Source organism: Rhinolophus sinicus, chromosome 15, assembly GCF_057876585.1.
Source record: "Rhinolophus sinicus isolate RSI-liver-muscle chromosome 15, RSI-T2T, whole genome shotgun sequence".
Classification (NCBI taxonomy): Eukaryota; Metazoa; Chordata; class Mammalia; order Chiroptera; family Rhinolophidae; genus Rhinolophus; species Rhinolophus sinicus.
The window spans coordinates 128,731,623-128,755,101 of NC_142515.1; the positions used below are offsets into that span (position 1 = coordinate 128,731,623).

Here is a 23,479-nt window from a genome sequence, read left to right on the forward strand (position 1 = left end):
GGGGAAGGGGTCCTCATTCATCATTCACTTCTTTTAAGTTACCCAGGTTATGTAGGTGAGTTTACCTTATTGTCAAGATTGATAGATTTGACAGTACATTTTTGGTTAGAAAAATAGAAGAATGTTGTGTTTATTCTAATTCAAGGCAAATATAACACAGAGGCTGGTTAGTGCTGGGGGCAGGCCAGAATCAGGAACTCATGTTCAAGGATCTCACCAAGAGGAGTAAAGACCAACCAAACAAGGGGCCATGGTATCTTTACTGGACTCCGGACAGAAATTTTAGCGTACATTCAGCGTACATTCTAAATTGTGACTCAAAAGTGAGTGAATTGAAAGAACTCAGGTGGATAGTTAGTACATGCAAACATTTAAAAAACACAAACCCTTGTTTTAAAATCACAAACATACTCGTATATTTGGATGGTCCTTAACTATCCAAATGTATGTAATAATATTTTTACATACGTTACCTCATATTAATTCTGATAACTTCTGAGTTTTAGTGAGTATTACTTTTCTGCCCAATTTTAGATAAGGAAATGGAGTCATATGGTGGTTACTAATACACCCGAGGACATATATCTAGCTATGACTGACCTTAAGACAGAGGATTTCTACAATATCATACACACACACACACACACACACACACACACTTTTTTTCTTTGTTGGTGTCATGGCAGATGTTCTAGGAAATAGGGAATGCAGGGGAAGCCCCTGTGAGCAAAAAGGCTGACGTACAAAGCCCTGTTGGGGCCTGTGTGGCGGGTGGGGATGCACTCAACCCTGAAAGAGACCACATCCATTTCCACACAGATGCAGTGAAAAGGACCTTCAAGAGTTCAAGGCAAGTATAGTAGGAAGACGTGTTGCTCTGTGTGAATGCTGCAAAATTCCTAACGGTAAATTTGACATGCCCAGAAAAGAAATCCTCATTCACAGCTTCCTGCCGACTCTGGGTGAGCCCTGCGCTCGTGGGCATCGTCCACAAAGCAGAGCGCGCTGGAGGCTGTCAGGTGACATTGGTGTTCGCGCATGGCACGGTGCTGAGGCAGTATCTCAAGCAGTGATGTCCCAGAATTGAATAAATGGGCAGAAGCAACATTGTTTCATGGTTCAGAAGAGCATGGAGATTTGTGAGCAACAGCAGCACTGCTCTTTCCTTGTGGTGGGAGATGTGAAGTTAGTCAGAAACATAAGGGACTTCACAATAACGATCAGAAAGAGATACTTCCCAGACCTGAAGAGGAAGAGATGGTGCTGGACAGTACTGAGAGTCTCCAGGTGCACAGAACGGACAGTAAACAAGCACGTAAGTACTTCATCTCTAACCATTAGTATGAACTTCCATGAGAAATCACTATCCCGCACATGGCACCGTGAATTTGCTACTTCACTGTTTTCGTTATTTGTATAGATGGGAATCTTGCAAAAAATACATGCCCTGTCCCTTGTATGCCCTAGGGGTGGCCCTGACATCTGCACAAATTACATGTGACTCAGTGATGCCTCCAACACACGCTCCACAGCTCCCCAACCCTTCTAGACAATTACGGAAAAAAAAACACACAGAGCTTTGATTTACAATCAGAAAAATAAGATGGAAACTTTTCCGTAGAGGTGTCCGTGGTCACCTCTGGGGACGGTCGGGAGGAAGCGTCTGGGGGAGCATGTGAGAGCTTCTGGTTACATTTATTTCTCATCCTGGGGAGCAGTTACACGGCTATACTTGAGATTTGTGCACTTTTCTGTATGCATGTCACACTTGAATACACTTAAAATAAAATAAAAAAACACCACACAAAAACGAAAAAAATCCCCCATAGACATAATTGGATGCTGAAGTGAAATCATTGTACAGCCTAGGGTACAGTGGCCTGAGAGAGTCCGTTCCCCAACATTGCCTAAGGCTTCATGTGGTGGATTTCAGGATAAGATCACCTCTTCCTTTTAGCTCTCCCATAACAAGTCAACTTCACAATTAAATTCAGCTCTGTCTCACAGCACTTCCCCACCCTGCTTCATAAAATAGAAATTCTGTACCGAGGTTGTGTCCAGACAGGCACAACAGAGAGTGACACACAGGACTTGGAGAACTTCCCAGAGGTGGTTTAAGAGTGATTATATAACATGTTAAGTCTGTGTTCCTTTTTCAGGCATAACTGAACCTCTGCCAAAATAACTAATTGCCAGTCCTTTCCCACTGACCCAAATAAAAACACGGTAAATAAATTACAGTTTTGAAAAAAGAAAAACAAAACAAAACAAAAAAAACAGAAACCACACAACCTGGTGGACAAATGACATCACAGCCCTACGTGTGGGACACCACACATCCGGCGAAGCAATTGATGCTGAATTATGTCTTTTTAAGTCATACCACCTGTTGTAATAGTTGTGGGGCAGTGAGGGGTGGGGGAAGAAATGAATGTAGTTAAAAAACAAAAAAACAAAAACCTAAATGACAACAAAAGAATACTTCTCTTTTGCTGACTGGTTTTGGTCAGAAAGAGAAAACAAGGATTTTAATAAGCCCACAGGTTTTAGGGAAGCCATGAAATTGGCACGTGCCCCTGTGCCCACAGGCCTAATGAGACGCAAGCAGTAGGCCTGAAAGAGATTAATACATTCCTTCCTCCCTTCCGGTTCCCTTATGTCTGGTTTTTATAGAACCTTGGTTTTATGGGGGAACGCAGAGGGCTTGCACTGGACAGATGTGTGGGTTCTCGCAGGTGAGGCTTCACGGTTAACAAGGCAGATGGTGAGAGGTGTGCGGGTGGGGGGTGAGGGGGTGCTCCATGACAGAGCCGCTCTGCCCAATTTCATGTCAGTGACCTCACTCGAGTAGCTTGAAGTCAGCCATGGTGGGAGCAGTCACACCACTGAAATGACAAGTACTACGGACCATAGCTTTGGGGTGGTATTTCCAGGCCCCAGCTCTCTGGGCCCGGGCCCGTCGCCCTCTTGGCAAGGCCCACCTCCTGAAGGCATGAGGTGCCGTACAGCCCCCCTCAGAGCTCGGCCACAGCAGGTCCTCAACGCTAGCCAGGTGTGGAAGCGGGAGCACACAGGCACCCCACGCCTAGGAGGGCAGACTCCAGTGCTGCCTCTGGACAAACACTTACGCACCATACAACGACTTCTGAGTATGTGGAGTGTGTGGGAGCAGAAAAATTCAAGATAAGCCTCTTGCCCTTCAGTTATCAACAAACAAGCTACACAAATAAAACGAATACTCATGGACATGATACATTTCCTCGGTGCATAGATGCCACTTACAGAAAGACATACCATCAAGGACTCACTTTTGGGGAGAAAGCTAAACCTATGCATTGAGAACAAGACGGAACCTGACTTCAGAAATACGGGCACATGCAGAAAAGGAGCAGCTTGAGGGCACAGGTGACAGGCGTGGTGATGGCAGAAACGGGAGAGGGACTGGACTCCTGACAGCTGCCGCTGGTGGGAACCACTGGCCAGGACCACTGCTGCCTGCCGCCCATCTGCTACCTCACGTCATGTTCAGAACAGTCCCTGCGATGCGGACACTGCTATGCCTGTGTTTGCAAATAAGGAAACTGAGGGACAGACATGAAGGCACTTCCCCAAGGTTGGAGGGCGGGTGGGTTGGGGGCTGGCACTGGAGCCCAGCCAGGCATGAGCAGCGGAAGGGAGCAGTGGCTGGAGCACAGGCAGGCCCTGGGGACAGGATCCTGGCAGTCCTGCTTACGAGCACATGGCTTCAGGCAAGTGACGTCATTGCTTTGTGCTTGGTTCCCAGATCTGTAAAATGGGAACTAATAATAGCACTTACCTTGTGCCCTTTTTTGTTTTTTCAGCTTTGAGGTATGACTGACAAATAAAATTGTAAGATATTTAAAGGTACAATGTGATGATGTTCTATATTTATCCCTGGGAAAGGATCCCCCATCTAGTTAATTAACCCGTCCAGCACCTCTCATATTTACCTTTTCTTATTATTTGTTTTGCTGAGACTATTTGCGTGTACTCTCTTAGCAAGTTTCAGGCATACAATACAGTCACCATGTTTCACACGAGATCCGCAGAGCTCATTCCTCTTATAGCGGAAAGCTTGTGCCCTTTACCAGCCTCTCCGCATTTCCCACCCCTCAGCCCCTGGCAACCACTGTTCATTCTCTGTTTCCAGCAGTTCAATTTTTTTTAAAAAAACTCTGTTTCTGCGAGTTCAGTTTTGTTTGTTTGTTTGTTTTAAGATTCCATATATAAGGGATACCGTGCGGTATTTCTCTTTGTCTGGCTTATTTCACTTAGCATAATGCCGTCAAGCTCATCCATATCGTTGCAAATGGCAGGATTTATTTTTTTCTAAAGACAGAATAATATTCCATTGTGTGCGTGTGTGTGTGTGCTTACACACACACGCAACTTACGGGGTTATTTTTAAGCTTACACATGACAGTGCACTGAAAGTGCTCAGCGAGTGTCTGGTACACACATTGAAAACGCACGGTAGATGTGAGCTATCACTGCCTATTCTGCAGGTGATGTGGGTAAACGCTTTATCAATACTAGACAATAAACAGGCAAATTAGGGGATGATGGAGACCAGCTTCAAAGGTTCAGACTTTACTAGACATCTTGTTACAAGTACTTGCCTGTCTCTCGTCACTACGAAGACAGAGGAAACAAGGAAACTTCTATTCTTGACTTAATTCTGATGGAAAAGAACTTGATGGCTATTGTGTAACTTCCAGGAACCTAGAGAAGAAATGACTGTCATTACGGGTCAGGTAGAGGAAACAGACCCTCAGGCTGCGCTGACGTGAGTCCTGGACGTCGGAGAACAGGCCTTGGGAAATTCAGAGAAACTATAGGTATGTCCCCGCTGGCCTGGGATATGATCACAAGAAAGGGAAATTCTGAAAACAAACAAACCGACCAACCAAAATATGGTGTCAGACTGAACACTCATAAATAATTCCTGTAAAAAGAACAGGTGGCAGCCGCCACAGAAAAACTCCTCTGAATTGTTCAGATTTCCACAGGATGTGTATAAAGGGCAGGATGTACACTCAGGGAGGCCAGGCCCTGTGCTGAAAGCCTGCGTGGGGGGGTGACCAACGAGCACTCGGTCAGGAGGGCTCACACTTCACATATAGTATTTCATGTTATCCTCCACAACCTTACAAGGCAGATGTTATGAGTTTTGTGTTTCAGAGCGTGATATTGTGCTATAACAAGAAGTACGTATTTGGTCTTCATCACTGGTCCCTGGCAAGAGCGCCTAAACTCCTTGTAACTTCCTGTGATGGGGTGAGAGGAGCATCTTTCGTTATTCGGAACAAGCCCCTGTCAACCACACCCGAGTTTATGCTTAACAGGGGACTCTTGGTGGCCCCTAGATAGCTTCAGGATTGGGGCTGGTTGCCAGAGGAACCAACCACGTAATTGGAGGGCTAGAACTTTCAGCCCCACCCCCCAACCCTGGGGAGTGGAAACGGCTGAAGATTTAGATCAGTCACCGATGGCCAACGGTGTAATCAATTATGCCATTCTGTCACCTTTATGAATTATGTCCCGTGGCAAAGAGGAAGAGACCCAGTCACAGGACAGAACTAGGATGTCAAAGTTGCCATGGCAGACTGAGGAGAGCTACTAATGCATGGTCCCGTCTGCTCCCTCTACGCAAAGCCTGGGTGGGAACTGCCAGGTGGAAACCCCATTTAGATGAGGCTCGAAGTTTAGAAGACTGCACAAATAGAAATAGCAGATCATTACATCGTAAACCTGCGTCGGTCAAGACTTAACTCTGCGGCAGTATTTACGCTTTGCATGTACCCCATGTTGGCCACCGACTATTTTGTCTATGGACAGTGTCCACAGTATATTTTAAACACAGCATCACCCTAGACTCCAGACAGAGGGACCGCACGGTGCTGAGGGCTAAGCAGTTTCAAAAAAGGAAAACAGGTGTTTTCTGCCCTCAGGAGCCACCCTCCAACAAGGAAGAAAGCACAACCTAAACAGTGAGGAAAGGACGCAAGAGCATGTGTTAGTGACAAGATGAATGGGGCAGATGACACAGGAGGTTCTGGGAAGGAGACGGCACTTAAGGTTGGCAGAGCAAGGGACGTTTTACAGGGAGGTGATCAGGTGATTGTACCCTGAAGAGGTGGACTTCTTGGAAGGCAGGGGACCCAAGGGAGGCGACGGCCAGACCCAAGGGTTGTGCAGGGTGTTTAGAGGAAAAGCAGAGACCAGGAGGCTGGTGTGCAAACTAAGCATGGGATGGATGCTGAAACCGGGTCTTAACTGGGAGCCGAGGGAACTGAAAGGAAGGAAGGGCCCTGAGCGCCACAGCTTTGTTTTTTAAGAAAGAAAGGAAAACTCATTCATAACCCCATCAGTTTAGGATGATAACCGCTGATCACACCTTGGTACATATTTTTCAAGACTTTTTCTCATTCATACACACCCTTGGTTTGAGTCCTAGCTCTGCCAGGTCATTTACTAGCTGCATAATCTTGGGCAAGTTATTTCACCTCTCAGGTGTCATAGGTCCCACCTTCCTTGCTGTTCATGGGCAAATAATCTACCTTGCTAAGAGTAAGTCAGATGATCTATAGATGTGCCCTTAGCACAGGGCTTAGACAGAGCGGATGCTTGCTCATCGGCTGGCTGTCATTATGTAACCCCTCCTTATTGTTTTCAAGTGCTTCCACGGCATGGAAATGCCACAATTTATCCAACTGTTTCTTTACTGATACACCTTTATCATATTTCTAGTGTGTGTGTGTGTGTGTGTGTGTGTATTTGTTAGCACAAACAATATTGCCATAAATATCCTTGTACATCTAACTTTTAAAAACTCACATACACTGACGTATTTTAAATGTTGATAGATAATGCACGATAGACAGGATGCCTAGGGTTTAGTGGCTGCTTTAAGGAAGAGAATGAATCAAAGTTGGCTTAAAGATTTGTAATTAATATTTGTAATCAATTAAAAAGATTTTCGGAATGAGGTTCCTCTCTCTCGTACTGTCGCTCTCTCTCTTCCTGGAATAACCCTTTTAGAATGTTTCAACGATCTTCCTACACTTTCTCCCATTCACAACATTTAAGCCAACAGTGCCAAAACGAAGGGAGAAAAAAAAAAAGGTAAAAGGTGGACACGGAGATGGTGCAGAGGTGAAGAGACGCAGGGAGAATACGGCTGCCTATGAGCCAGGAGAGAGGCCTGGAACCCACGGCTCCCTCATGGCCTCAGAAGGAACCAGCTCCCCACACCTTGATTTGGGGCTTCCAGCCTTCAGAACGTGAGATGATGAGTTTCTGTTGTTTAAGCTCCCCTGTTTGTGCCAGTCTGTTACGGCAGCCCTAGGAAACTATAATTGTCATTTTTATATTTAATTTGGTGTATGTTATTGGATTAATAAAAATCCTTGATCACGATCCACTGTCATCTCTGGGCTGAGAATGTTCAGCTTAAATTTAGTTATTTACTTATTTTTAACAACATGGGAACAACATCCGTGAACCTATCTTCCAAAACAAAAACAGGACGAGGAAACAAGGCAGATCTCACCATCCACTCCCCCACCGCCACCACCATCGCCCTCCCCACCATCAGCCTGAATTCGTTTCCTTACTATATAGTTTTATTGTATTCCTACACTGCACATTCGTAAATAAAAATTTTGAGTTGCCTTCAACTATATGAAGGCTATTGTGCCGTATGTAACCTTTAGCGTTTTCTTTCTCACTTACTATCGTATTGCTAAGAGTCAGTCCTCTTGTCGTGGGTTGCTGTGCTTTTTATGCTATTTTGAAATAAAATGCCCTGATGTCATGACTGCTCTTTAGAAATGCGCTTATGCTCTCAGTCTTCCCCATCGGTCCTACTATTTTAGGCTAAAGGCCTGCAGGAGACCCTGTATGTCTGGAAGGAGGGGTCCTCCCTGACTCATGTGCCATGAAGACGTTGGGGGCTCACAGCTGCAGGGGGGGCTTCCAGCCTCATTTTTCATCATGTCTTTCTTTGTTCATTGTGATGCTCAGAAATGTATCCACAACAGCCATGAGGACCTCCTTCAAATGAAGCATTTCCCATTGGTCACCAACCAGTGACTTACATTGCTCAGATTTCAAAGGGCACGTAAAAGGAAATGTTAATATGAGTCAGAATTTGCCCAGTGGTTTTGAGTAAATAACCCCAAAATAGTCTTTCTCCCCTGGGGTTCCTGAACAAGAGCAGCGTGGCCTTCCTTTCCCTAGGGAAGCAGACATGCCTCTCTAGGGTCAGACCTGCTGCCTGTAAACCACGCCTGTCCCTCCTCTTGCCTTGCGACCTTGGGCGAGTCACTGAGCTAACTGGTGCTTAGAGATCCCTTCTAAGATCAGACACCAACCACACTGCCTGCCTTCTCGGTTCCTACAAAATCCAACCCATTTCTAGTTCTTGAAATGTCTCAGTAGGGTCTATGCAACCAGTCCAGTTTTTCCTCATTACGATAGTAAAATTGTGGGGCAGCAAGGGTTGGGGCTGCGGAGAGCCAGAGTCCTCATAGCCAGAGCTGCCTTGGAGCTTCTGGAGGGGTGTGTTCTGGGGCTAGTGGAGGTGGGTCAGATTCCACATTCTTCTACTATTCCAGCCTCTCTGGGAACCACAGGTCATTATCTATGCTCTTTGGTGCTTTTCTAACAGCTACCACGTACAGGACGTTCTCCAAGGTAGAAAACCGAGAGAGCTGGAGATGGAACGGGAAGGAAGAGCCAAGAAAGAAAGTCTCATCAATGCAAACATTAAAATAAATTGACCTTTGTGCCATCAATTAGGGGGTTGGCAGAAATGGCTTATTATGCAGCTGGGGTATTTGAAATGTAGAATTTGCTGGGCTGGCAGAGTAATCCCATTTATGCTGGGGAAAGTATTCCATGACATTAAAGGATTTATTTGTTTCCTAATCTGCTTCAGACTCCAGAGGCCTTGTTACAAAATAAGCGAGTGGGTGGAGAAGGAAAGGGTCGGAAAGAAGAGGTTAAGAAAGGAAGAGTTTTCATTCCTGTTGCTGCTGCAAGTTTTATTAACCCAATGCCCGATGTGGGCTTGCAAAACACTATATTCTAGAAACACATAAGCAACACTATACTGCTTCTGCTATTTCCAACTTAGGGTTTTTAAGCACTTGGAAAGAGAAGCAAATGAAAAGTGTCTTTAGGTTTCTAGCATGCCTTCATCATCATCACTGAATTTACTGGGAGCAACCACCAAGAATTACGCTACTTTAGAGCACTCTCCTCTCTTCCTGTTTTCAAAACCTCTTCCCCCTGGAAGCAAACGTTTATGCAAACATTTACGCGACTGTTGCCTCTCCCCTCATGGCTGGATTGGCCTACACAGTGCAATAGCCTAACTTCCTCCTAATCTCCTTTTCAAAGACTAAAAGCTTATTTGGGGGAAAGCAGTCATTTTGTTTTGTTCCACAGCACCTTGACGATGCCGAGAAAACATAATCCTTTACTTAGAATAGAATCTCAGATTTGCTGTTCCATTACCCAGTAGCCTAAGCATTTGTATTAAAGACAGTTAAGCTTTTTTCAGTGAGGCATTTCCTTCCTTACCTTCCTCACAGAAAGTTCTGCTTTATTTTTAGTAATATCCTGGCTCCTGGTATTGTATCTGTGCAAATAATCCCTTCACAATAATGCTCACGCACGGGTGGCACCTTCCCTGCAAGGAACTCAAAGGCCTTTACAAATGTTAATTAGTTCTCACAGCACCCCCATGAGATGGGCACTCCATTCCAGTCGGCATCCTATTATCCACATTTGTGACTTTGCCAAAATTCTTCTGCCTTCTGCCTCCCCAGTGTGCTTTCTAATGGAATTCACCTCAGTCCATTGGGGCTGGCTGGTTGAGTCCACGGTAAAGGAACGAACCAGCCACAAAAAGAAACCCAGTGGTGACAGAGGGCTTGGCAGGTCCCCTCTTCTTCCCCCTCCACTGACCCACAGGGACGGGAGAGGAGACCCGGGCAAGCAGACCTTCTCCCTACTGAGAGCAGAGAAGCCCGAAAGTGACCATGACAACGTCCGCTCAGAGCGCTGGACAAAGTCCTGGACCGCTTCCAGGGCTGGTGGGCTCTGTGAGATGACGAACTATAACCCACCCTAAGAGGCTGAGAGTACAAGCTGCCCCACCAGCCTCTGGAAAACTCCTACTGTTCTTTGGGTTAGGACAACCTGGCCGTGCTGAAACTTCAGTCACATCTGCTCAGGCACGCCAGCTTACTGCGAGAACACCTCCCCCAAATCTCAACATTTCACAAAGGTTTGGGCCTTTATGACTTACAAAATGTTTTAATGTGTGTTAGTATTTCTATGCTTACCTTGAATGATTCCTCCAACTCCTAGGTTTTACTAGATGTTTTATGACTAACATGGGAGCGATGTGGAGGAATAAAGTGGTGAATTGTTTTACAGGTGAACCCAGGAGACAAAGAACCAGATTTCTCTCTGAACCCGAGAAAACTTGTAGGGGCCGTTGGAAGGGCTATTGTCCTACAAGTCTCTTCCAATGAGCACTTTTGCAATTATTCACTCTCATAAAGTTTTCTGAAGAATTCTCACTGAGAAGTTATATGGAAGGGGAAAACACACAAGGCCATGAAATGTTTTGTGTGGAAATAATACAAATACAAAAGGATGTTAGTTACTTTTTTTTTCAGTTGGTACAGAAGCCACATGATTTTCCTTCACTTACAATGGACATTGGGGATAAAATTTGGACTGGTTTTAGGCTTTTGTTACTAAAATAAGAATGAGGAAAAGATAAAAATGATACGAATCTGAAATGAAATGTAAGAATTTGATGCCAGGAAATCTTTGTTCTGACTTCCTGACACTGACCTTAGCAGGCCATTAGTGTTACATGACATCTTACCACACTTTCAAGGGCCCCTTCCCCCTCCAAAGCCTCCTCCGACACCCCCATATAAGCCCAGAGCACAGCTTCCTGTTTCATTGAGAAAAATTCCTAAATTGCCACCAAATTTCTCCGCCCACTTCCTGTTCCGTCTGCCCTGCCATTCCCTCGGCAACCACGGAAGACCCCTGTACAAGGCCACGGCTGCCCCACGGCCTGCACCCTGTACTCTCTCCTTGCTTTACCACTTACAGGTCTTTGATTTTCTCTAGGGCTGACTTTTACGTCTTTATTATGTCAGGGATGCGTTGCCTCTCAGTCTTATGAAACGTAGGTCACTGTTCAGGCCATTTCAGACAACCAAGTAGACTCCACAGTACTTAGGGTATTTCATGCAAATACTGAACTGATGGTGGGGATTGGGGGTGGGAGAGGGAAAGGGGGGGGAGAGAGAGAGAGAGAGACAGAGACAGAGACAGAGACAGAGAGACACTGGGACACTGGTTTCCCATGGCAAATAGGATAAAACCTAAACTTTCCATGTCTGGCAAATGTAGGAGGTATTGTTTGGGAATGGTGGGAAGAAAGTTGTATAGTTATGGCGGAACTAGATTATATACCTTACTTCCAAATGTAAATACTGTTGTATTTATTTTTATTTGTTTATGTCATCAGAACCTCCAGGAGAGATTTTGACCGTGTACATTTTAAAGACAGTCAGTATTTGAACAACTGAAATTGTTCAGGGGACAAAGTACTTGCATATATATATGTATATATATATACACACACACACATATGTATATATATGTATGTGTATATACATATATATATATAGAGAGAGAGAGAGAGAGAAGGTGCCAAAAAAAGTATACACATTTTAAGAAAGGAAAAAACTGTATTAAAATTGTAATACTCAATATATACTGATAACAAAAGAGGAATATAAGTTATGTATATACATTTTTTGGCACCCCCCCCATTTATATATATGTAAAGTGGTGTGTCCTGCAGGCATTAGAGAATCCATTTCCTGGTCTTTTCCAGCTTCCGAGGGCAGCCTGTGTTCCTTGGCTCATGACTTCTTTCTCCATCTTCAAGGCCAACAGTGGAGCATCTTCCAATCTCCTCTCTGTCACCTCTTCTCTGATTGATTCTCCTGTGTCCCCCTTTCCCGTATAAGGGCCCTTAGGACTCCATTAAGGAAATCCAGCACACTCTCCTCTCATCTGCCAAGTCCCTTTTGCCACGTAAGGTAACATATTAAGTTCAGTTTCTTGGGATCAGGATGTGGCCATCCTTGCGTACGTCGGGGACGGGGGAGGGGTTATGTTGTCCACCACAAAAAGATGAATTTGTTTTGGATTTTGTTCTCCAAAGAGCTCTTGGATCAAGCATTTCTGTTGCTTTCTGTTAATTTCACCTTTTACTTTTATATTTTCCTGAAGTTAACTTTGGAGTTCTTTACAATAATTTTTTGAGAATGCTTAATACAGTTAATCTTTCTTGATTAATGGACGTGTGTAGGTCTATCAATTATCCTGTGTGGAATGTTAATTGTATCCCATAGATTTTGATATGTAGTATTTTCATTATTATCTTCCAGATATTTCACTATTTTGACTTTGATTTCCTCTTTGATCAAGGAATCATTCCAAAATGAATTTTGAACTTCTAAGTAGTTGTTTCTTTTGTTGTTATTGTTGTTTCTACATTTCTTATTTTAGTTTATTACATAGTGGTTATAAAGCACATTCTGGATCATTGCTGCTTTTGCAAGTATGTGGTGGTTATGTGTGTGCACACACACCCTATTATAATTATACAGGTTATATAATGAACATGAAACAATGTGCATTCTCTGTTTGCAGAGTTTAAGCATGTATGTTGTAAGTTTAGAGTCTCCATATCTTGGGTGATAATTTCTGGATCAGTTAATAAAGAGCTTCTTTACTATTTTTATAGCACTATAATGTTCCATTGTATGGCTGTACCATAATTTATTTAAATAGATATTCATAGATATTTGAATTGTTCCAATAGAACACTATTATAAGAAATGAGGCTGTAATGAATACTTTACCATTATATGGTAAATAATATGCCAATTTGTACCTGTGGGAGTATATTGAATCTTATTCCATAATTTTATAATCTCTTGAGTCACATTGCCTGTGTTTCTTAACATTTTTGGAGATTTCAAAGTGGATTGTATTCTAAAATTTTCTTCTCTTTCCTCAGAAAACGACCCTCTTAATGTGCTTCAGCTTTATCTTTCAGGTTCGGTACTTTGTTTCTCCCCCACTTCTAGCCTTTCCCCTCGGGATTTTGGCATAGTTCCCCCTGCTATTTCCATCTTGATTATTCTAGTTGGTGGTCATTCCTTCCCGGCCCCCAAACAATCTGTGCTCCACATCCTGGACTCTCCTCTCCACTCATCGGCCGACATTTTCACTATTGTTTATGATTATGTTGGTGCAAGTAGTATTTGAACTGCTGTGGGCTTATGACAAACGTATGAACATATTATTACATATCAGTTCCCTTCTCACTTAGCTGTATAGGGTTGATTTTTAATATACATGTTACTTACATTTTAAATGTTTTTAATATACATGTTACTTACATTTCAATGTTTCTCAAATCAGGAGATAATAACATTAGTATTAAAATTATAGTATTTATCTTTTTTTCCAAAAAGAAAGAGAGGTTTTTAAATGAATAGTCTTACCCTTGACGGTGCCATAAAACCAAGCAAATAAGGTATTTCCTATCATATCATATGCACTCTCGAGTATACGGGCATGACGAACTTCCTGGATTCCTTTTAAGTTGGTCCCAAATGTGTTGTACCTGACAGATAGCCTTTGAAATATTTAACATGGGGTTTATCTGTTGCCTAATTTTAGCATAGATAAACTCGGGTTTCATGATTTTTCATTTCCTTAGGTTTTGTTGTGTGAGGTGTGTGTGACCCTTTAACCATCTTTCCAGAAAATATTTCTCATTAAGTATTGAAAGAGCAGTCTACAAGTTTCTATGATTTTGCAAGCCATTTAAATCTCTGTAACAATCTATATCTCTTTCTGCTTAAATTTGCTGGAGTGAATTCTGTTCCCCCAAAGTGAGCCCCCAAAGATATAGGCTCCTGGGGTATGGTTGACAGAGACATCAGGTAAGATGCCTACCTGTACGCACAACTGTCATGAGAACTGGAGAAAGGAAAGCAGATGAATTTGGAACTTTAGCCTTTCTATGTGGCCCATGTTTGGAAACCACTGTTAATTGAATCCATATAAAATTTCAAAGTGTGCTTTGCTGTGTGCTTCGATTTAAAGGAAGGACTCAGGGAAACATGACAAAATGAACCAAGACTCTTAACAACCTCACATTCAGGAATTTAAGTAACAACAGGCCAGGGAAATCATTGTATTCTACCTTTGTAGCAACTTTTCTTTAGCCTTCTCCTGACTAACAGAAATGAAACATACACTCAAATTTGCTTTTTCTGTAAATCCAATAATTATTTTTCCAAACTGGAAAACCTATACAGTATTTGTAAAACCTGTTTTATACATTAGAAATAACACAGAACTAAACATTTTTCAAGATAAGTTAGGACAGTCAGTATTAACCTTATAAATACACTTTCTTGGTCATGAAGAAGTAAAAGTTAGAAGCCATTCTTCTAAGCTTTGTTGTTAGAAGGAAACGTTAATTTCACTATTCAAACTAAAGTCTGAACACTGAAAAAAACATGTCAATGTGAATATCCCTGAAACCCTGAAAAGAATCTGAGCGAAAGACACTTTTGACCAAACAGATGTCAAAAAATCATTTTCTTCCCTTGCTAAATTAAATTTTCCATGAATTATACTGTGTATTCAATCACAAACAAACCCAAATAATAGGATCACACACTGTTTTAAATGCATAAATACGAGACTTCTGGCATCAGAAGTAAAACTCTCATAGAGATGAAGCTGGGGTGAACTGTTATTAGTGACACCTGACTTGTTCTTTTTTGTGACTTAGATTTTAACTGGTATTGTTCTAAAGAGGCCACAGACTTCAAATAAAGGATTACCAGTGCCTTTTCAATGACAATAATTAGCTATCTAAAGATATAAAGAATAATTGGTTTATAATAGACTAAAGATACAGTGTTCTAAAATCTTTTAAAATTCTTAACTTCCACCTCCGTGTGCGATCAGTGTTGTGGAAACAGATGTCTGACACCAAGATTTAATTTCTCCCACCCCTCTGCAAGTATCACCTAAACACTAACTTTCACCAATACATTTCTCCCAACTTGTTTCCTGGGTCCTGAAAGCCTGATCTCAAATTGGCCTTCTTGCATTTTATTCCATCACACCCAGCACTCCTGGTTTTCCAAACACATGGGGGGCTGTGAGCACTACAGATCACAGGGGGAGACAATGCCACTGGGTTGAATGACGCGAATGAATGACGTGATGGTGGTTAGAACACAGAACATGGCAACAGATGCATCTCACCCTTGCACCATAACACGTCAGTTTAAGGCTCATCTTTGAAAAACTATCATGAAATACCTAGGCATACAAAAGTCTGTATTACACCGCAATACAATCAACACTGGCATCCCCATCACCCAGCTTAAGATATGAAACATTTCAACTTTTCTCCCCTGAGGAAATTCCTCCCCAGTATTTGGTGTTTTCCATTTCCACTCATGTGGTCTTTCATTACACATCCCCATAAACAACATATTATTTTGCATGCCTTAAACATTAAGTAAATATTGTAAGTATTCCTCTGAAACATTCTTTCTGTTTTTGAGATTCACCTGTTTTACACATAGGTCTTTTTTTTCGTTTTTTCCTTCCGTAAGTGCTGTGTTGTATGAGTATTCCATAGAGCACTTCTCTCATTGCAGGATATTTAGGTTGTTTCCAGTTCCTTAGTACTTACAAACAATGGTGCTATGACTTTCTTATTTGTTACCTAGTAAACACAGCGTGCTCAGAGAGACTCACCAAGAAGAACTGCTGGGTCACACGGTGTTCAGCATCACTAGATATGCCAGTTGCTGCCCGAGGCGGCTGTGCCGTTTACGCAGAGTAGGAGGCGCCACAGCTCCTCCTTTGGGACTGTAAACGCCATGGGCAGGGTTTTAGCTGCTGGAATCCTCTGTGGCCGGGCTGAGGATACGTTTCTCTAACTAGTCACCCCAAGGATATTTCTAGCTTGGATCCATGCATCCATGGTCATTTCTAGGCTTCGAGCTTCCACATCACAAAGGTTCTTGTGGATTCATATCCTGCAACTATGGCCAGGTGAGTCCATAGTCAGAATTTTCAGAGGGGCCTCTTTTTTGCTTTTTCATTCTAAAGCACAGACCAAGCAAGACAACTTGTGTTCCCCCCGCCAGTGGGAGGGTTTCTTTTCTTGTCTGCCCTACACTGAAGGAGCTGGCCTTCTAAGATCTGGGTACTATGTATGGGCTCAGTTATAACTTCAAATAGCATCCGGGCTGAAGAACAGTAGTGGCCTTGAACATCTAAACTCTTTGCTGACTGAGACTGTCACCTTCCTTCCCATCATCCAGGCTCCAGCTTGAGAGTGTCCTTGTTGGTTCAAGTTGACTGTTCTGGTTTTTGCTTTATTGGCCAGGGGATTTCTTTAACTTTTGGGAAAAGCTTTGTTCTTATTTTCTTGTGCCCTCAGCACTTACAGGGAAGTAGTTATGGTCCTCTAAAAATTAAAGGGAAAATGGGAAGCACGAAAGTACTTTTTGAGCTTCTATTTATTTCAGTGTGTAAGCCTTACTTTCTAAATCATCAGAGTCCAGCAGAACTGTCCTCTGAGTGATAGAAATGCTCCCCAGTCTATTCTTCCAGTATGGCAGGCTCTCGTCACGGGGGGCCGGCCAGCACCTGAGACGTGGCTAACACGTCTGATGAACTAAATTTTCAATATTACTTAATTTTAATTAAAATGTAAACTTAGTCACATGTGACCAGTGTCTATTATATTGACAGCACAGTCCTAAATCGTAGTAATTGTCTTCGTCCCTTGGGTGGTTTTTTTTTTTTTTCTTTTTTTTTTTTTTATGTATTAATAGACCAATGTAGTCTGGGGAAAAAAGCCTTGCTAATCCCTTTGGTAGGCAAAGGATGAAACAGTTGAAACAGGACTTCATAATATCTGCCACGGCAAAAACTGGAAGACCCCATCATTTTGATAATCAGGTATTTCTTGCCTGACTTACCTTTCTGGGAACTTGCAAAAGATCTACGGTGCCAGGTTTAAGTGCACATTCTTTCCATTGCCAGGAAGTCAGGGAGTCAATTTCCGACAGTCTTTTCAAGGATATTTATGAAGTTTCAAAGTGTCAAGAAATCCCAAGAATAAGTAACTAGGGACATAAATACACATACTTAGACTGCAGCATGAGACAATATGATTGAATACAATTTGGTTTATCTTTTAACTGAAAATGTTTATTGGGAACCTGAAAATGTGTACAAGTTAAAACATGACCACATCATATGATTTATTTTAGCATTTTATGAAAAAAAAAGTAAGCCTACTGCTTTAGGCCTGGAGTGGGCTTATATTTCCAATTTTTTAAACTTTCAAAGGACATGACAGTATATGAAATAACTTAGATTTTTATTTTTTATTTTTTATTTTTAGTTGCCATAAGTAAAGGTTAAGAAGGGTAAAGCAAAAATGTAGGTGTGAATTATAATGAGAACAAATACAGACTTGGAGAAAAGGCCACATAAGTCTGGTTGGTGCATTTGGTTGGTGCATTTGGCCATTTCATCACTTAGCCTTCAAAAATAAACCATTTGTAACTATTTCTCACCATGCACTCTCTCTATTCTAATATAAAATTGATGCCCGCAGGTTTGGCATTTAGGAATGCACTGAAATGGATTCTGGAGCAAGGAAAGCATTTCATGGGATGAATGAACCAGGTCCAAATGAAAATCCCAAAAGTTTGCATTTTAAAACTCAGCATACATTTCCAGACAAAACTGATTGAAACTCCTGTCCAGAGATCTTCATGGATATTTTCACTGTATCCATATGATTTTGAATGTCTGCAAGAACTGAAGCCCCTTAATTCTAGCCAACATACTTCGGACATTTTGCTTAAGGATTTCTTTTTTGATACTCTCAAGACGGAATTTAACAAACCAAGCGAGTTTTCTCTAGAAAGCACTTTTAGCACATGAGTGTGTATCTTTTTCTCAGAGAGTATGTAGCCCACTGTTCTCTTGATAGTCATCATAGAAACGGCTCAGCGATTCGGGAATTCTGGGTGTCACAGTGCTCAAGGCCCGAGTAAAATGTCTTCTCATGATGCTGCTGGCGTGAATGTCTTCTTCCAGGGCCTGAAGAGCTGCCTCTCTGCAGACGGCGATAATCTGACGGGAGAGAGAAAACAATCAACGTAGCGCTTCAAATATCCACCCAGGGTTAACTTCTACAATTGTAAGCACACTGCGAAACTTCACCTGCAAGAGTTAGTCCACTTAAATCTTCAAAAGGGTAAAAAGTAATCATCTTCATCCCAAAACAGTACGTTAAGCATGGAGGACCAGGAACAGTAACATATGACATGGCACTTGCTCTGAAGGGGCTTGGGACTGCAAGGGTGGGACAGATGGGCAGGCGCATACTTCTCACGCAGGATGACAAAGGATGCAGGATGACAAAGGATGCGTGTGGAGGATGGGTGGGGGCAGGGAGGCACTGAGGGATGGGGGGTGCGGGTCCGGGGCGAGAGGGGCCCTGCTCGTCAGCACACCTTGTCACAGCACAGAATTTCCACATTCCTTTCAACCTTTGATGTACTACCGACATGTAAGGGCATTTCTTTATGTGCATCTCTTTAATGAGTTCTTAAATCTTGGGAATATCAGATGGAGTCGTCTCCGTTTACTTTGGAGAGCTGCATGAGCACAGAGAAGTGAATTCTGTTTACTCAGCGAGGAAAGCTGAAAGAATGGGGAGGAATCTGGGGTGGGGGTGCAGAGGGAGGGAGGAGAGAGTGGGCGGTAGGAAACTGGGAGGGAGGCAGGTTCAAGTCTTGAATCCTGAAATGTGTTTTTAAGCTCGCTGGACTTCAGACAGCGGAAGCAGGCGGATGCCAGCGTCATTCTAAAGACACATTACTGTGGTGAAAAGAGCTTGTGGGATGAAAAGGGATATTGTGATTTTCAGGGAAAACAGTGATTGATATTGGCTGCACCCTTATATCGTAAACGAAAGGGCCCGCGCAGCCCATTTGTCCGGCCATTCCGCACAGTTTCTCTGTTTGTTCACTTACTGAAAAGAGTCCCTCTGCTAACGCTGGGCTAACGGCTGCCAAAGCAGTTCAGTAGCTTTTTAGGGGATTTAGCAGCATGTTTAGGGATTGGAAAAAACATGCATAGATTAGATGGCTTTGTCAGATGACGACAATGTAATTCTCGGTTCTGGGCTTCATTAATGAGCACTGAAGGTGACCGTCGCGGTTACGCATGTTAATGCTTTTCCAAAAAGAACGGTTACCAACTTGAAGGAAAAGACAAAACTTCAGGGATTAGTAAAGCAACTTCATCACATACTTAGGTGCAAAAAGAGGTATTTTGAAAACAAGATGTGATATTAAGCGGAGTAAAAGCACGTGAAATGCCCAGCATGGTAAACTGGCGATCCAATAGATCCACTATGTTCCAAAGGGACCCTGGGAGACCTCCAAGAAGGGAGGTGAAGGACCAAGTGGAGAGGGCCTCAACACCTCCTTCACTCCACCTGAGCAACCACTGCTTCAAATTCTTGCACAGATGAAGGCAGTGCAAGGCTAAGAAGTCTGAAGAAGAATCGGAGAGGAAGAGGCAGAGGGGACAGAATTTCCTGCTGGCAGGCGCAGTTCTAGCTCTCTCTGACAGTACAGGAAGTTTCCATTGCGGGGCTCCCTCCCCAGGCTAAGTGGAGTACAGCAGTCACCACCCTGGGCCAAGGCCATGTCTTGCACACTTCATAACTGAGACGTACCTCGGAGAGAATGGGACCCAGCACCACCATGCAAAGAACATGTACGGAGTACCTATCCTGTGTGCTACAGAATGACTAACGTCTGCACTGACTGCTACATGACTAGTGCCCCCTAGTTTTGTACAACGCAGTGATCAGCCAAGAGGGGTTTGTGCGAAGTCTGATGGGAGCAGGCAAATGGAGTGGCCAGATGAGCTTTCGCCAGGTGGTGGTGGTGGTGGTGGTGGTGGGGTGGGTGGGGAGGTTGGTTTGGGTTGAGGAAAGGACACTACAAGGCTGCCTGGAATCTCTCATAGTTCCGGGAATTTGGGTCACAGGGCCACTGGTAGGTGGCTAATAAGGCCGGCACATCTGAGAAAGTGAACCAAAAGTCAAGTAGGCTTCCTCTCTCAATACACAGTAATCAAACTGGGAGAAGAAAAAATGACGATCCTGGAATCACTGGACTCTCAGGTAGACTAAGGTGGCAAGGGAGAGAAATGCAGGTGGTGGGAAGTGACAGGTCATTGAGACCTCGAAGCCTCCGCTCCTCTGAGCAATTCCTCTTTGCAGATCAACTTTTCTTCCTTTATATCTGCATCTACAGATTTTTCTCTAAGCTGTAAATTGCCTTTTGCCCTCATGAGGTAGCTTCCACAGCTGGGACAGAGGGGCACTGGTGGTGAGCTGTGGTCAGAGCTGTCACTGCCACTTGAAAGCTGGCTGTGTGTAACTTGGGGCCGCTAGTATACATTAACATTTGAGAGTAACCCCATATTTAGTGTTAGCCTGGCCCTTAATTAATAGTTTCATCCAATTTGGAGAACTACAAAGTTGTGAGACACAGCAGACTTGGGCAGCTGAGAAATGTTTGGATGAGACAGAGATGACCTTGAGAGTCTTTGGAAGAGAGTGACAGGGAAATGGCAGCTGAGCACTGGCTCTCGAGGGCCTCACGTGAGTTTGCCTTTTGCGTTTGCAGCTCTTTGCACTTGGAAGGTTGCAGACGGACTGCTTGAACTCAACACTTGCCTCGTTAAATGTTATCCTTATTTACAAGGATGCCCCGAAGAACCAGTCAGTTAGGCAATCCTTCCTGCCACCTTCATTTTCCTGTCGCATTTGCTTAGCAGCATACAGCAGTTAACTGAGAGGAAATGGGACACTACTAACACTTGACCAGTCACTCTTTCTGTCGTTAAGTCAACATTCACCGAGCAGCGACTCTGTACTACAACTAGGCGAAGCCAGACAGAGGATGCAGAGGTGTCCAAGACACATGTCTGCCTCCTGGGGCTCCCAAACCAGGAGGCTGGATAGCAGTTAACTGTCCCGTGCAGCATGGCGGGCGCGAGAGGTCCCGTTAGCAATGCAAAAGGAAAGTGCACTGCTGTGGAGAAAAGGAAGAAATCAGTGCTCCACACACCGAAGTGGGGGGATAGAACTTGGATATGCATGTGGAAAAGGAAAGGGCATTCTGAGAGGAATAAAGTGAGCAAAGAAACAGCGAGGTGGGGAGAAAGCAGTTAGGGGTTACACCAAGCTGGTCTCAGTAGCCAAAAATGGAGAATTAAAAAGAGTAATTCTATCATCAAAATGTCACTAAAAATAACAGGAACAAAATAATGATAGTTTTCAGAAGTCACGTAGGCCGTAATGGCAGCGAGGGCTAAGCCTTAGAGCTTCAGTCACCTCGAAAGCTCTAAGCCCAATTCACAGGCAGCTGATATGCAAGCAGCAGACAGAGCACAACACCCAAAGGTCCCTTTGTTTTCCTTTTTTCCCTCATGAAAGGGCTTCTTAGTAAAAATTCCAGAAGGAAAAGCATTAATTGTATTACTGGTTCTTCTCTCCTGACCCAAAGAAGAAGACAGGTCTGAAAACATAAGTATTCTTAGGAGGTCCACCTCACGATGGCTGGTTTCTGTTTGCTCTGGGGTCACTCACTTTGGCGTATTTCCTTAGAAAGGTGTAGCTTTCCTGCTCATTCTCATGGCCCATGCCAGTATTCCCCATGAGGTGTCAGTGTCTTTCAGAGGCAGAAGTGCTTCCGATCACATGGGGCTTAGGTACCAGTGTATATGCTGTTTCCCACAAAGCACACTACAATTCTAAGGGTTCTGTGAAGCCTCGCAATGATGATCTGCTCAGTTTTCTTTAACCCGGTTTCCCACAGAACTCTCCGTGCCCTGTTTTTGGCAGAACACCTCTGGATGTCTATCTTCGGGGTTACTGGTGACCTTCAGCGTATACTCTGGGAGGTGCCAGCCTACCCAAACAACTCAGTCGAGGCTCACCGTGGCTCCTGCCTATCTCACACTTTCTTCTTTGGCTCTCCCTATTCCAGAACACAGAGAAAAGCGAAAGGCTGAGCAAGAGACCGGAGGGCTAGTCTGCTTCGAGAGGTCAAAGGGCAGAGCAACCGCGCGCAGTTCTCGGAGGTACACACAGTCGGTGCGTACGTGTTGAACTGAACAGCTCCTTAATGATAAACAAATGTTCACAACGTGCACGTTACATGCACCTTTCTCATATCTGGCCAATACTCTGTACTATTTTCACTTACTTTTCATACGACCCAGACTGTCTGTTAATACTGAAGCTTTTGGAATGATAAAGTCAATAACAAAAATTGTTGTAACACTGTGATATAAGTTCATCTCAAGTACTGTTTCAGTCTGGGCTTGACTTTGAATCCAGTGCTTTCCTCAGAAGTAATAAAAATGAAAACTTTCAGCAGGAGTACAAATATGCCCGTGTTATTTTGAGGGATGCTTCCTTAGGTATCAAAATTTGTTACACAGGGGTAGGAACTTTTGTTGCTGTGCTGTCATGTGGAAATACTGCACTGTAATTGAGAGAGATTTCTGAAAATTTACCAATGCAGTCATATATATTAGTTTAGAGGATTGAAATGGAAGCTTTGTTAAAAAAAAAAAAAAGTTGTGCAAATGGTGATCTATTGTCTCACTTGGTGAAAGTAATCTGGCACCTATTAATTACAGAGGGATTCTCTCTTCTGTATTAAGCTTTGGAAAGGTAAGGTCTTTTCAGATAAACTTGCTAATACATCTCTCTATTTGGGTATGAATACTACAGAAACTGAGAAAAAGGGTCCTCTCGTTACACTAGGACCTTCTCACCACTCTGGACAGCTTGGGAGAAGACCTCGTGAGGTAAGTGTATGCTTACGTATCTACAGGGGACACAGGGCTCACCACTCTGGTGGCATCACATCAAAAACAGATGGAGTCTGCACTCCTTAGCGATTGGGGGGAGGGAGGTTCAGTGAATTCTTCCCATGAGGCCACAGAAGAACGTCACTGAGAAGATGTGCAGATGAACAGACAAAGTTGAATCACAGATTGTCTGCAATGTTAAACTAACCCGTTTAGAAAGAAAACTCTTGGCACTTGAGCGCCTTAACTTCTTTGGCAAAAAAGGATTTTGGAAGCCTTCCCCTAATCCCTTCACCATCCGGTCCTCTTCCCCCATAGGCTCAGACGAGATCGTTTAAAACAATTATTAGCCAAGTACCAGTAAGGATGCTTT

General features: G+C 43.4%; 1 protein-coding gene across 4 annotated transcripts in view; it reads right to left on the minus strand.

Moving 5' to 3' along the window:
- The window catches only part of AFG2A (AAA ATPase AFG2A), a 275,103-nt gene that overhangs the window by 14,196 nt on the left and 237,428 nt on the right, over positions 1-23,479 (minus strand). For 2 of the 4 annotated variants that reach the window (XM_019741388.3, XM_019741387.3), the window contains one exon: positions 17,551-18,333. The exons of the other annotated variants lie outside the window; for them this stretch is intronic. In XM_019741388.3, coding sequence (XP_019596947.3) covers positions 18,157-18,333 — 177 coding nt within the window. In that variant the 3' untranslated portion in view covers positions 17,551-18,156. Of the gene's footprint in view, positions 1-17,550; positions 18,334-23,479 lie in introns of those variants that run through there. 4 annotated transcript variants of the gene reach the window in all.